Source organism: Mustela lutreola, chromosome 7 (genome assembly GCF_030435805.1).
Source record: "Mustela lutreola isolate mMusLut2 chromosome 7, mMusLut2.pri, whole genome shotgun sequence".
Taxonomy (NCBI): Eukaryota; Metazoa; Chordata; class Mammalia; order Carnivora; family Mustelidae; genus Mustela; species Mustela lutreola.
Genome location: NC_081296.1, coordinates 104,969,553 through 104,985,445, shown reverse-complemented (window position 1 = coordinate 104,985,445; position 15,893 = coordinate 104,969,553). Strand labels below are relative to the sequence as shown.

Sequence of the window (15,893 nt, the reverse complement as noted above, 5' to 3'; positions counted from 1 at the left end):
GCGCCTCATTGGCCCCCGAGTGGGGGGCGGGGCTAGACCGCGCGGGGAGCTGCGGAGCGTCGGGCTGTAGTGGGCAGAGCTGGAGGCTGAGAGAGGGGGAGGGGACGCAGGCGATGGTGCTGGTGCTGCGATACCTGAGCGGTGCCTGCGGCCGGGTCCGCGGGGGTCTCCCCGGGGGCTTCGCTGCGGCGTGCCGGCCGGCGCCGGGGAGACCCTGGCCACTGTGCCAAGGTGGCCGTAGAGCCAGCACCCGGTGAGTAGCCGCTGGCCTGCCCTCGTCGCTTGTGCTACTACTGATTCTTTCCGAGGTGCCTCTTCCTGGACCTGTGCCCCTGCTCTACTTCCCTGTCCCGGGCGTGAGAGAAGGTCAAGATCCTGTGGATCCCAGGCGTTCCCTTGTAGGATTCATTCGTTGTGTTGCGTGCCGGATGCGGAGCAAGGCAGCGATGAGTAGAGAGGTCTAGGGCAGTTCTGGTTTTGAATAGCTTCCCTCTACTTCCTATTCAGTCCTTGGGTGGGTTACTGTAGCTCCTTAAAGGTTCAGTTGTGAGTAGGATCCTAGTCTTGCCCGTAGCTTGTCGTTTTGAGGCTTAAAGGACCCACCACACGAAGCAAGCAAATAAACTGTTTATTTGCTGGCATCCCTGGTGTTGCTTGGAAGACCGGGACCAGTTCCTAAATCAGTCGGTTCCTGGCAAACACCCCATAGAGTTGCCCCTGTGAGAAGCAGCTCAGTTGCTAATCAAAGCTTGCATAAGTGAGTGTCCTGTGATTTGAAGTTTGGAGGTCACATTAAAAACCACCGTCTTGTTTGTGGAGCATAACAAATAGCATGGAGGACATGGGGAGATAGAGAGGAGAAGGGAGTTGGGGTAAATTGGAAGGGGAGGTGAATCATGAGAGACTATGGACTCTGAAAAACAATCTGAGAGGTTTGAAGTGGCGGGGGTGGGGGCGGTGGGAGGTTGGAGAACTAGGTGGTGGGTACTATAGAGGGCACGGATTGCATGGAGCTCTGGGTGTGGTGAAAAAATAATACTGTTTTTCTGAAAATAAATAAATCAATTTAATTTAAAAAAAAAAAACCGTCTTTCTCTGCTTTCTGGAGAGGGCGTGGCTTATGCTAAGGATTTAAAGCTGGAAAGCTCTTGGCTTTTTCCAGAACTAGAAGGTGGGTAAGATGAGTGGGACTGTTCTTCGTGGAACAGAGATGGTGTGGAATGACCCTGGAGAGAGGCTACATCACAGCAGGGTTTTTTATTTTATTTTACCCACATGGAAGTTTATTCTAAGAGCATTGGGAGACTTAAAGGATTTTTAAGAAGAGGGAGTGATTAAATGTTGAGGTTTCAAAAGTTGACTGGCTGCTGTGTGTTAGTGGTTTGGAGGGAGGTTAGAGTGGGATAGGACTTGTGAGTCATGGTGGGCAAGGGTAGACAATTACTTTGGGATTGCTTTTCTTAAGGGAGGAAAAGTAGGGTTAGTGAAGGTTTTGTTTATACTTTTTATTTTGAAATAATTATAGGTCCATGGGAAGTTGCAGAAAAAACCCCACAAGAAGCAAACCCCAAACCAGTGTTTGTATACCCTTCAGCCAATTTACCCCCAATGATAGCATCTTACCTAACTACAGTATAGTATCAAAACTAGGAAATTGAGATTGGCACAATCCACAGACCTTGTTCAGATTTCATCTCCTCATATATGCATTCATTTGTGTGTTTCTATTCAATTTAATCGTGTTAATTTGTGTAACTGCCACCATAAAATACAGAAATGTTTCATTACCATAGAGACATCTCTTGTGTTACCAGTCCCTTTATTTATTTATTTATTTTCAAAGATTTTATTTATTTATTTGACAGACAGAGATCACAAGTAGGCAGAGAGGCAGGCAGAGAGAGAGAGAGAGAGAGAGAGGAGGAAGCAGGCTCCCCGCTGAGCAGAGAGCCCAATGTGGGACTGGGTCCCAGGACTCAGGACCCTGAGCCAAAGGCAGAGGCTTTAACCCACTGAGCCACCCAGGCGCCCCTACCAGTCCCTTTATATTCACATCCCATCTTCTCCACTCTTCCTAACTTGGCAATCACTAATCTATTCTCTAGCTCTAAAATTTTGTCATTTTGAGAATGTTCTATAAGTGGAGTCACACAGTATATAACCTTATGAGATTGGCTTTTTTCACACTGCATGATGTCTTTGAGATTCATCCAAGGTGTTCCCTGTAATGAAAATGGGTTCCTTTTCACTGTTGAGTAGTGTTCCATGGTACGGATGTAATACAGTTTGACCATTTACCAGTTGAAGGATATCTGGACTATTTATAATTTTGGACTATAATTATTAAAGCTGCTGTGAACATTTACGTACAGGTTTTTATTTTTCTGAGATAAATGCCCAAGTAGTTGCTAAGACATGTTTAGTTAGTACATGCTTGATATTTTTTCATTGTGGGGATGGTTTTTATTTTATTTATTTTTAAATATATTATTTATTTATTTATTTATTTGAGAGAGCACAAGGTGGGGGAAGTGCAGGAGAAGCAGACTCTGCTGAGCAGGGAGCCCAGCGCAGGGCTCCATCCCAGGATCCAGGGATCATGACCTGAGCCGAAGTCATATACCTAACCAACTGAGCCACCCAAGCACCCCTGTAGACAGGTTTTTTAATGAGGAGCCATAAAAGGAATATCAATTATGAAATATTGAGTATTGATTTCTAAAAGAAAAGTACACCAGCACTTCCCAAGGAAGTATAAAACATGAAGTCATGTACCTGGGGTTCAGGTTCTGAATATTAGAATTTCCCTTACAGAAGGACTTGAGATGAGTAGAGTCCATATTTGGGACTCAAAAAGAGACCATTATATCCTTTAATATCTTTAGCAATCCAAAGAATGGCCTGAGGAAGAGTGGGAGACCAATGATGTGGCCCAAATTGGGTAAGATATAAGCCCAAAGATCTGTTTTTCCTATGTACAAGTGACAACAGAACAAAGGAAGTTGTGCCACCTTCAAGGCCGATAGCAATTATCTGACTGGAGTGGAGTGTGTTACACATGTTTAGTTTTTTATATGTTTATAAAAACTATGCTTAGTTTTTTAGTTTAGTTTAGTTTTTTAAGAAACTGCTATACTCTTTTTCCAGGGTGGCTGTACTATTTTGCATTCCTCCCAGAGGTGTGTGAGTGGTTCAGTTCCTCCTCATTCTCACCAGCATTTGGTGCTACCATTTTTTTCTTTTTAAATTTTAGCCATTCTAATAGGGGTGTAGGGATATCTCACTCTAGTTTTAATTCGCCTTTCCCTAATGACTGATGGTAGTGAACATTTTTTGATGTGCTTGTTGCCATCTATATATCTTTCCTCTTTGATGAAATGTTTTGTTCATTTTTAAAAATTTTTATTTTTTTCAATGTTCCAAAATTCATTGTTTATGCACCACACCCAGTGCTCCATGCAATATGTGCCCTCCTTAATATCCACCACCAGGCTCAACCAACCCCCCACCCACCCCCCTCCAAAAACCTCAGTATATTTCTCAGAGTCCACAGTCTCTCATGGTTTGTCTGCCTCTGATTTCCCCCAACTCCCTTTTCCTCTCCATCTCCCAGTGTCCTCCGTGTTAACTAAATGGTTTATATGAGAGTTCTTTGTTATTCTAGATGTGAATCCTTTGTCAGATATGTGGTTTGCAAGTATTTTCTCCCTGTTTGTTAGTTGTCTTCTTATCTTCTTAACAAGATCTTTTGCAGAACAAAATTTTTAATTTTGATGAAGTGCAGTTTATCAAATTTTTTTATATGGATCATGTTTTTGGTGTCTTCTACTTCACTTAGTGCTAGGTCCCAAAGGTTTTCTCCTAAAAGTTTTATGGTCAATATTTGATGATATAAAATGTTTATTGTAAATTTTTAAAAATTAGAATACTGGTGGTTCCTCGCTGGCTCAGCTGGTAGAGCATGTGACTCTTAATCTCAGAGTCATGAGTTCAAGATCCACTTTGAGCATAGAGCCAGTTAAAATTAAAAGACAAGAACAACAAAAAACAAAAATAATTTAAAAAATCAGAATGATGGTATCGTGGGCATGTTTTATAGAGGCCTTTTAGAAATAATATATTAAAATATTTACAGATGGGGCACCTGGGTGGCTCAGAGGGTTAAGCCTCTGCCTTCGGCTCGGGTCATGATCTCAGTGTCCTGGGATTGAGGCCCGCATCGGGCTCTCTGCTCAGCAGGGAGTCAGCTCCCCCCCTCCCCCGCCTGCTTATGATCTCTTGCTCTCTCTGTGTCAAATAAGTAAATAAATAAATAAAATCTTAAAAAAAATTTACAGATAATGTTTAGGATTTGCATCTAAATAATTTAATTTAGGAAGAGCTGAAATAGGTGGGGTGTAGAAAAGGCAAGATTGGCCCTGTTCCTGTCAGACTAGATTTTTGGGCCCATGAGGTAGGTGCTAAAGGTAGATGTTTCTGTTCCTCATTGCTGAATTAGATAGACTATACGTGCCCTTCCTAATTTTTTTCTTTTAAAGATTTTGTTAGAAAGCCTGCACTCACAAGCAGCGGGAGGAGTACAAGATGGGGAAGGAGAGAGAATTCTCAAGCTGACTCCCTGCTAAGCACAGGGCTCAATCCCTGGACCCTGAGATCACAACCTGAGCTGAAACCAAGAGTCAGATGCTTAACAGACTGAGCCACCCAGGTGCCCCTGCACTTGAATTTCAAATGAGTAAATGGTAGAGCAGAGTTTGATGCCTAACGGAGTAATGGATGCTAGGACTCTGGCATCATGACCTGAGTCGTGAAGGCAGTGGCTTAGCCAACTGAGCCACCCAGGTGCCCCAATGCCTCTAATTCTTAAAGGCTTTTTCTGTTAAGAAGCCAATAGCGTAAGGCCCAAGAAATATTTGATTTTCATGATTACAAATTCATAGTTTAATTGTTCACTGATGATGAAAATTATGCACATGAAGTTTTAGAAGATCTACTATAAACATGCATTACTTTAAAGGTGACTTTCTCTTAAAGCTCATTTGATGTAGTCATTATCGGTGGCGGAATTGTGGGCCTTGCCTCTGCCAGAGCACTCATCCTGCGACATCCAGCACTTTCCATTGGTGTTCTGGAAAAGGAAAAAGATTTAGGTATGTATGATATTGTTGTGGCTCTTTGGGCTTAATCTGCTCATTTTTTCAATCCTGCATCTTTCATGTGGAATGTTGATGTTAGTATCCTAATTAGGGTTCTCCATAAAGCAGAGCCTGGGACTAAAACTTGAGCATAGGTGATTTATTTGAGTGGCTGTTTAGGAGGCAGGACTGAGGGGATGTGGAGAGTAAACTGGGAAGGAGGAAAAGCCACAGGAGGGTACGTTATCAAGGCTGCTGTTGTGAGCTTGATTCCTCTGAGACCTCTGAGGAGCTACATGAACATTTCCAAGTATTGTGCTCATTTATTCATCAGCTAGTGTTTCTGCTGGCTGAGGATTACCCTAGGGATGTTGAGGCATAGTCCTCTCTCCCCTCACCCCTCAACCTGTTAGGAATGGGCATGCAGAATGCCTAGAGTTATAGGGGCCCTTGGAGTGGTTTGCTGGTGGTGAGAGGTGGGTTTGTGCACCAGAGTTGTAATTGAAGTCAAAGTTGGGCTGGGAGGATATGGCATGGACACCAGGGATGGCTGCTAGAGGAAATTATCATGCCCTGCCTGTGAGAACAAACTCCAAATGTTCAATAATGTGGTCTCTAATAGCTTCATCTATGTTTGTTCCTGCTGTTTGCAGGTTTTGTATGCATTGTGTAGTTTCTCTTACCCTGTTTCTCTTGTCCGGTAGCTGTTCACCAGACTGGACATAACAGTGGTGTCATACATAGTGGAATTTATTATAAACCTGAATCTCTGAAAGCTAAATTGTGTGTACAAGGTGCAGCCCTCATCTATGAGTATTGTAACCAAAAGGGAATTTCCTACAAGCAATGTGGCAAGGTAAGGCATTTTATTAGGGCCCTGACTTACAACTAGCGTTTTCTTAGTGATGTTTATTGTTGAGTTAAAAAAAAAAATGGCTCTTCTCTCTTTTTGCAATTTTCAAAATCTAATATTAGGAAATAACTAGAAAAGGTGGTATGACTAACTCCATGTTATTTTTTTAAAAAGTAATAGGCTTATTGACATATAACTTATATACTGTCTAATTCATCCTTTTATTAAAGTGTTTAATTTGATTTTTAGAATATTCAGAGAATTGTGCAGTTATCACCACTGTCTAATTTTAGAACATATTCATGACCTCATAAAGAAGCCCTGTGCTTATAAACAGTTATTCCCAGTACCTCTCACTTCCTATTTCTACCTTCTTCCAGATGCTGGCAACCACAAATATACTTTCACTTTCTGTGGATTTGCCTGTTTTAGATATTTCCTATAAATAGAATCCTAAAATATGTTGTCTTTTGTGACTGACTTCTTCTGCTCAGCATAATATTCTCAAGGTTCATTCATTTTCCGGCATGAATCAGTATTTTGTTCTTTTTTATAGTCCATTGTGTAGGTATACCACATTTTGTTTACCTCTTTATCAGTTGACTGACATTTGGATTGTTTCCACATTTGACTATTATGAATCATGCAGCTATGGACATTTATGTACAAGTATTTGTGTGGGCTTATGTTTTCATTTCTCTCAGGTACATACCTAGAAATGAAATTCCTGGGTCATTTGGTAACTCCCATTTTAACATTTCGAAGAACTGCCAAACTGTTTTTTTAAAGTTCTGCAGTATTTTATTATTATTTATTTATTTTTTTATTTTTTTATTTGAGAGAGAGACAGTGAGAGAGCATGAGCGAGGAGAAGGTCAGAGAGAGAAGCAGACTCCCCGTGGAGTTGGAAGCCCGATGTGGGACTCGATCCCGGAACTCCGGGATCATGACCTGAGCAGAAGGCAGTCGTCCAACCAACTGAGCCACCCAGGCATCCCTTATTATTATTATTTTTTAAAGATTTTATTCATTTATTTGACAGAGATCAAAGATTTTATTCATTTATTTGACAGAGATCACAAGTAGACAGAGAGGCAGGCAGAGAGACATAGAGGGGGAAGCAGGCTGCCCGCTGAGCAGAGAGCCAGATGCAGAGCTCGATCCCAGGACCCTGAGATCATAACCTGAGCTGAAGGCAGAGGCTCAACCCATTGAGCCACCCAGGCACCCCGAGTTCTGCACTATTTTAAATTGCCATCAGCAGCTAGTGAGGATTCCAGTATCTTTACATCCTTGTCAACACCTGTATTGTCTGTCACTTATTTTAGCCATCCTTAGTGGATGTGAAGTGGTATGTCAATGTGGTTTTGATTTGCATTTCCCTAGTAGTTAATGGTGTTGAGCATCTTTTCATACACTTATTGGCCACTTATTTATGTTCTTTGGAAAAATGTCTATTCAGTTCTTTTGCCCATTTAAATATTGGTTATTTATCTCTATTCTTGAGTTGTAAGTGTTCTATATATATCCTGGATACAGCCCCTTATCAGCTATATGATATTTTCTAAAACACTACTAGAATATTAAGATATTTTATGTATAAACTAAAATAGTAATAATAGTAATATTAATATTTTAAATAATGCTAAATATTTTTTCCTATGGATTTTTTTTCTTTCTTGATAATATATTCTAAAGCACAGAAACTTGTAATTTTTATGAAGTTCATTTATCACTTTTTTCTTTTGTTGCTTATAGTTTTGTTGTGTTTTTTCTTTTTTTAAGATTTTATTTATTTATTTGACAGACAGAGATCACAAGTAGGCAGAGAGGCAGGCAGAGAGAGAGGAGGAAGCAGGCTACCTGCTGAGCAGAGAGCCCGATGTGGGGCTCGATCCCAGGACCCTGGGATCATGACCTGAGCTGAAGGCAGAGGCTTTAACCCACTGAGCCACTCAGGTACCCCGCCATTTCATATAGATTATCTAATTTGTTGCTATATAGTTATTCGTATTTCCTTGTAAGTTTTCTTCATGTAGTTTTTTTTTATTTTGTTTTTAAGATCTTATTTATTTATTTGACAGACAGAGATCACATGCAGACAGAGAGGCAGGCAGAGAGAGAGAGAGAGAGGAGGAAGCAGGCTCCCTGCTGAGCGGAGAGCCCAATGCAGGGCTCCATCTCAGTACCCTGAGATCATGACCCAAGCTAAAGGCAAAGGCTTTAACCCACTGAGGCACCCAGGTGTCCCATTCTTCATGTAGTTTTTAAGAATAAAAGTTTGTTGTTGCTATTAAAGGTGTTATGATTTTTTAAATAATGTGGAATAATGGTCCCAACATAGTGTTAAGTGAAAAAAACAAGATATAAAATTGTATTTATACTTTTTATATTGAATTATAAGGGTTCTTTTTACATATTCTGGATATTAGGCAATATCAGCTATGTGATTTATGAATATTTTAACCCATTCCTTCTGTTGTCTTTTCACTTTCTTGATAGTGTCCCTGGATTTCACTTCTGTTTTTAAGGTTAATTATTTGTTGATTTAAATAATATTTACCCCTTGATTAAAAGTATTATCTTATAAAATTCTGGTGACTTCTTGCTTGAAGTAACAATTTGTGAATTCTGATGTACCTCTGAATTCTAATGTAACCTGTGAATATGCATCTGTGCCTTTCTTTGCCAGTAGCTGTTAAGGAAGAAACTACCTCAGATAGTTTGCCCAGAAATAAATAGAAAAAAATCCTGAGTAAAGTTGATTGATTTACTTTTTTTTTTTCTTCTGCAGTAGAATGCATTAGTAAATATTTTATAATATACTTTATTCCAGGAAATAAAATGGATAGTTTTCTGTTAGTGATATCCCATTATACTAAATTATCAGTTTTCTGATAAATTGGTATTTTATATACTCTTGTAGAAATAAGAAAGCCATTCTTTTTTTTTTTTTTAAGATTTTATTTATTTATTTGACAGAGATCACCAGTAGGCAGAGGGGCAGGCAGAGAGAGAGAAGGAAGCAGGCTTCCCGCTGAGCAGAGAGGGCTCGATCCCAGGACCTTGAGATCATGACCTGAGCCGAAGGCAGCGGTTTAACCCACTGAGCCACCACGGCACCCTGTTTTCGTTTTTTTTTAATTGTAAAGACTATGCCACCTGTACTACTCTACCCTTTAGAATTGAGGGAGTGATGTTGATAATAGTTGCTGTGGCCAAGATTCATGTAGCAACTGTGACAGGAGAAGTGGAAATTAAGGCTAATCTCACTTTTAAGGAAAATTTGTTGTTTTTTTTTAATTTTTACTTTTTTACTTTTTTTTTTAAGATTTTGTTTATTTATTTGACAGACAGAGATCAAAAGTAGGCAGAGAGGTAGGCAGAGAGAGGAGGAAGCAGGCTCCCTGCTGAGCAGAGAGTCCAATGTGTGGCTCGATCCCAGGACCCTGGGATCATGATCTGAGCCGAAGCAGAGGCTTTAACCCACTGAGCCACCCAGGTGCCCCTAATTTTTTACTTTTTTTTTTTTTTTTTTTTTTTAAAGATTTTATTTATTTATTTGACAGAGAGAAATCACAAGTAGATGGAGAGGCAGGCAGAGAGAGAGAGAGGGAAGCAGGCTCCCTGCTGAGCAGAGAGCCCGATGCGGGCCTCGATCCCAGGACCCTGAGATCATGACCTGAGCCGAAGGCAGCGGCTTAACCCACTGAGCCACCCAGGCGCCCATTTTTTACTTTTTTTAAGGAAAAATTGTTTTAATTTAGTTTTCTTAAGACAACTTTTACCTATGGAGGTGGAAATTGAGGTCATGAAAAAAGGGAGAAGTAGACAAAAATCAAACAAATTTGAATCAAGATAATTTATGATTTTTTATTGACTTTATCTTTTATAGTTAATTATATGTTTAACTCTCCATATTCTTAACTGGTTTTTTTGTTTTTGTTTTTAAGCTTATAGTAGCTGTTGAACAAGAAGAAATCCCCAGACTTCAGGCCCTATATGAGAGAGGCCTGCAGAATGGTGTGCAGGGCCTGAGGCTAATCCAACAGGAGGATATAAAGAAGAAGGAGCCATATTGTAGGGTAAGTGATTCACTAAAACCCACATTCACGTCACAAAGACATTTTCATTTAGGGCTCAGTCCTGTGACATGGAAACTGAAGGTAAACTTAAAAGAAGGAATCACTCTTCTGGGACAGAGAGGTAACAGCCACAAGGGGGCATTGCTGCAAATTCTGAACACCTGATTTCTTCTTTCCCGGTGAGAAAATACCAAATCTGAACAGAAGCAGAGACAAGAGGAGGTCTGAGACCATATGGTATGTTGGGAAAGCATTGAATGGTGAGGTATGGTTGATTCCCAGGGTGTGTAGGGAGAGATAATAGATAAGCCTGGAAAAACAGGATTAGGCTTGTGTAAAGGACTTAATATTCCCGCTAATAACTTTGAAGTTAGTAGGCATAAGGAAGCACTGAAAAATTTTGAGAAGGGTGGCTACGTTATCCATGAGTGTGAAGGGTAGTTTGTAGAATATCTTGCTTAGAACCTGCTATGGGGAGAACAGTTCTTTTATTTATGAAAGAAACATGAATAATAATTTAATAGTTACTCAGCATATTGACTTTCTTTGATAGTCTTTCAGAGGCTATCAGTCCTACCCCAGTTCCACTAACTATTCCAATGAAAGGCTATTATCTCCTGTTAGTCACCACCATCATTTTTTGGGGGGGAAGAAGCAGAGGTATGTGTTAACATACCAACTTCAGAAATTCAGTATAAGCAGAATATCATGTAGAGTCACCACAATAAAATGGCTTAATGACTATTTAAACTTCTTTCTTTCTTTCTTTCTTTCTTTTTAGAGCAGTTGGGGAGGAGGGGGAAGGAGAGAGAGAGAATCTTAAGCAGGTTCCACACCCAGTGTGGGGCCCGACATGAGGCTTTACCTCATGACCCTGAGATCATGACCTGAGCTGAAACCAACAGTTGGATGCTTCACCCAGGTGCCCCCACCCCGTTTTACTGACAATATGCAATAGGTGGACTCTAGGTACATGTCCTAGAGAATGTGACTTTGAACTCACTGCCAAGCAATGCTTATCAAAAGCTTGGTTTATGGGAAATAAAAACACTATTTATGAGTGATACCTTGGAGAATATGTAGACCATTTATTCCTATATGTCTACACTACCCAAGTGGCACACCTACATTGCAGTGTTTTTCTCTCCCCATCCTACTCTTTGACCCCAGATTACTCCCTCTGAATTATTCTTTGGTTTTATGGCATTAGCCTATGGAGAAGGTCATTGTGACACTGGGTGAGGTTAGATTGGGTTGAGGATGAGGTTAGGATGAGGTTGAGGACATAGGTTGTCCACTGTGTTATCCAACATCTGTCTCCAAGAACCCTCAGGAGAAATTTCTCTCAGACCTCACTTCTAAGAATAATTATGTTCTTCCTGAGCACAATTGACTTGTTTTTATCTTATGAACATGGACTCATTTAATCGATCGTGTTGTTGTATTTCCCATGGCTGCAAGGAAGCTCGGAGACACACTTGTGTCTCCACTCCTCCCACATATCTAGGGTCTTAAGCATATATTTTTATTTTTATGTATTTCTCTCTTCATTAAATTATATCTTTCCACTCTCATCTTCTATCTACCTTGATTTTTTGGGCTTTTTTTGTTGAATCATAACATAAGATAAGAATCATAAATGTATAGTGTGATGAATTTTCATAAAGTGTGACCAGTACCTGGATCAACAGCATAATGTTACCAGCCTCCCAGTATTCTTCTCAAGCCCCTTCCTATCACTACCTTTCCCCTAAAGGTAACCACTGTCCTGACTTCTTACATTATAGGTTTTATAATTGTATTAAGTGGAATTGTATAGTAGGTGTTCATTTTGTGTCTGAACTTATTTTATTCAATATTAGTTATGAAATTCATCCATATGTTGCATATAAGTGTAGTTATAAGTTTCATGGCCTTATAATTATACAAAGGTAAAAGTCAGGGTACATTTTTTTTTCTGTATGGATACCCAATTGACCCAGAACCATTTGTCAAAACACCATTGTTTCCCCACTGCACTTCACTGTTACCTTTGTGGTATCAGGTGACTGTATGTGTGGGCTCCATGTCTGGACTATTCTGTTCCGTTCTCTCCTCTTTCACCACTAACATAATGTCTTGATTATCATAACTTTTTAGTAGGTTTAATAATCTGGTCGAGAAATTCCTTTAATTTTATTCTTCTTCAACATTACTTGGCTGTTCTTAGATCTTTGTATTTCTGTATATCTTTTAGAATTAATTTGCTAGGGGCACCTGGGTGGCTCATTGGGTTAAAGCCTCTGCCTTCAGCTCAGGTTATGATCCTGGAGTCCTGGGATCGAGCCCCGCATCAGGCTCTCTGCTCAGCAGGGAGCCTGCTTCCTCCTCTCTCTCTGCCTACTTGTGTCTGTCAAAAAATAAATAAAATAATAAAAAAAAAAGAATTAATTTGCTAAACCCCACAAGGTAAACTTTTGTGATTTTGATTGAAATTTCATTGCATTTGTAGGGCCATTGGAGACAATTTATATCTTCACAATACTGTATCTTCCAATCCATGAACATAGTAGATCCATCCATTTATCTGTATCTTCTTAATTCATTACAAAAAAGTGTTATTAATTTCAGTATAGGGGTCTTTCATGCCTCTTAGATTCATTTCTAAGTATTTGATGGTTTTTGATACTCCCATAAATGGTATTGTTACTTAAATTCACTTTCTACTTGTCTCATTTTATGCTTGTATGTTGCAAATATTTCTACTTGTATATTGCAAACACTAGAAAATTTCATTTTCTACTTGTACATTGCAAATATATGGAAATATATTTTATTTTTGACCTTTCATCCATCTTGGATGTTAGATTCACATATTTATTCTAATAGTTTCTATAATTTTGGGGGGGAGATTTTCTATGTAGTCTTGTTGTCTGCAAATAATAACTTTTATTTTTTCCTTTCCAATTAATATACTTAGCCGGCTCAATGTTTAGTGCTAGTATATATTGTTTTGTGTTCTTTGTTTGTTTTTAGAAGCTGCCTCAAATCTTTTCTGCAAAAAAGACAAAGTAGAAATAAAGTTTTTTCCCCCCTGACGTTATCTTTAGTTATATAGGTCAAAATATATGGTTTTCTTTTCTTTTCTTTCTTTCTTTTTTTTTTTTTTTTAAGATTTTATTTACTTAAGAGTACAAGCAGGTGGAGGGGCAGAGGGAGAGGAAGAGGGTAAGGGGCAGTCTTCCTGCTGAGCATGGAGCCTGATGCAGGGCTCGATCTGAGGACCCTGAGATCATGACCTGAACTATCAGATGCTTAACTGACTAAGCCACCCAAGGCATCCCAAAATATAGGTCTTCTTTATTATTATAAAGTTACTAAAAGGCTATTAGTATAAAGTTACTAAGAGGAATCATAATACCTATGATTCCAAATAAAGTTGAATGAGTTCTTCTTCCAAAGGTCATAGCATCTTCAGTTCTAGCATTCCTCACCTTGGGTCTCAGAATAATCAAAGTGTTTTGCTTGTGGGATACACTAGGCCTTCTATTCCCTATTCTTCTCTCCAGGTATTTCTTGTCTCTCTGACATGGTAAATGAATGACTAATTTTGTAAAAACAAGTCACATTCATTGACTATCTTATTTTGGCTTTCTGTTTCTTTCAGGCTTTGACCAAATGCTACATGGTCTAAGCCAGGGTTGGCAGTGTGGTCGGTAGGCCAAATCCAGCCTTCCACCTGTTTTCTATGGCCTATAAACTGAGGATAATTTTTACATTTTTAAATGGTTGAAGAAAATTAAAAGAATCGTCTTTTGTGACACATGAAAATTATATGAAATTGAAATTTCAGTGTCCAAAAATATAGGAATACATGTATTTTTTGTATTGTCTATGGTTGTTTTTGTACCATAGCCAAACTGAGTAGTTTGAGATCATAAGTCCCATGTAAACAAAAATATGTAGTGGCTGGCCCTTTACAGAAAAGATTGCCAGCCCCCGGTCTAAACAGCAGGGAACCACTGAAGAATTTGGGCAGGAGAATGACATGTAAAATGTGCCAATTTAGGGAACTTAATCAAGTTTCTGGTACATAGGATGGAATTGGACTGGACATGGGAAAGAGGGGAGCCTTGAATCAGAGGCCAGAGCCAGCTGGAATAATAAACATCGTCTGTTGTAGAACTTTGTGAGGGGCTTTAGAGAGAGGAAGAAATGGGAAGAGAAGCCCAGGCTCTATATCATGCTTGACTGTTAAAAACAAACAGAGTGGGGTGCCTGGGTGGTTCAGTGGATTAAAGCCTCTGTCTTCAGTTCAGGTTGTGATCCCAGGGTCCTGGGATCGAGCCCCACACCGGGCTCTCTGCTCAGCAGGGAGCCTGCTTCCTTCTCTCTCTCTGCCTGCCTCTCTGCCTACTTGTGATCTCTGTCTGTCAAATAAATAAATAAAATCTTAAAAACAACAACAACAACAACAACAAAACAGAGCAGCATTTTATGCACTGTAAGTTTGAGTCTGGATGGTGTTCTGTGTGCCTGACCATGTGGTCTTCACAGGCCTCACAATGAGGAGATGAGCTATATGTACATAGTCAGATTATATGTGTCTTATAAATGAAAGTGACTCAGTTACTTTCCCAAGGTCACATAGTTCCCAAGAGTCCCTGCCCCAAGATCTGATTCAGAACTGGTATTTTTTCTGTTCAGTTCAGCCAACATTTTCATCTTTACTATGTACCAAACACTATATTAGGTACTACAGGTATGAAGATGAGTAAGATATGGTGATCAGCCTAAAGAAAAGTAGAGTAGCAGAAGATAAAATTCTAATATAGTAAAAAGTATTTTGATAGAGCTAATAATCTGTTTTGTATCAATATAAGGGAAAGCTTTTAGCTTAGTCTATGAGTTTAGGAAAGGCTTCTTGAGGTAAACCTTCACTTGAGAGATGATTAAGGAGTATAACTTATAAAGGGGGTACAATCTGCTTTTCTCCAAGGCCTCTGCAGAACTGATCTACTTTATATAATGTTGCATTAACATTATCTGGCACTTTATATAATGCCACATTATAATTATTTATGCCTAGATGTATTTAGTGGTGGCAGTGTATAGTGGAAAAATAGTCTGGTTATTACATAAAGGTCTCTTGAGTGAATTTCTTCCTGGTCCTTCAACCCTAGTGCTATGACCAGGAGTAGGGGGCAAAATTTCTATAGTATAGGTTCATTTCTGTTTTGTCCAGCCTCTCCGGAAAGAAAAAATTCAGGACAGCTCTAAAGGGCTTTTTGGATCAGGTCTCTTTAGGGAGAAGATTAAATAGCCCTAAGGGGAGCATCTTGGAAATTTTTGTAAACTTTGTCTTTGGAGGATAGCTTTCGACAGCTCTCTCTGGGCAAATCCTGACTGTGCACTCTGACCTTAGCTTTTGTGATCTTTTTGCCTTTTCTTTAACACTGTTAGTCAACCACACGTTCATCTGTTCCTCTCTGCTCCTGACTTTCAACTCCCAACTCTCTGTGTCCTGCTTGCCTAGTTCATTTCTAGCCACCTGACCTGCAGTAGCCTCAGATTTCAAGCTCTGACCTGCTAACCTGTAGAATGCATCCACAGCCTCCTGGCTGACACCCAGCCTGTCTACCAGCCCCATCCTGGGCTAGGGAGTTGAATTGCTGAGCCACAGTGACTCACTCCACCTTCCCCCAGCATATATATATTGTGGGGCACACCAGCATCTCATGAGGTGGGACAAAACCAAGACTTGAAGGAGAAAGAAAGAAGGGAGACCTTTAAAGGGAAGGTCTAGAGTGGAGAGCAATCTAGTATGTTTAAAGACAGCCG

The 15,893-nt window shown here is 39.8% G+C and overlaps 1 protein-coding gene across 1 annotated transcript in view; it reads left to right on the top strand.

The window, feature by feature from the left end:
- Nucleotides 1-33: 33 nt before the first annotated feature.
- Nucleotides 34-15,893, top strand: part of L2HGDH (L-2-hydroxyglutarate dehydrogenase) — a 39,887-nt gene continuing 24,027 nt past the window's right edge. The window contains exons 1-4 of the mRNA XM_059182042.1: nucleotides 34-253; nucleotides 5,035-5,150; nucleotides 5,840-5,991; nucleotides 9,942-10,073. Coding sequence (XP_059038025.1) covers nucleotides 114-253; nucleotides 5,035-5,150; nucleotides 5,840-5,991; nucleotides 9,942-10,073 — 540 coding nt within the window. The 5' untranslated portion in view covers nucleotides 34-113. The remainder of the gene's footprint in view (nucleotides 254-5,034; nucleotides 5,151-5,839; nucleotides 5,992-9,941; nucleotides 10,074-15,893) is intronic.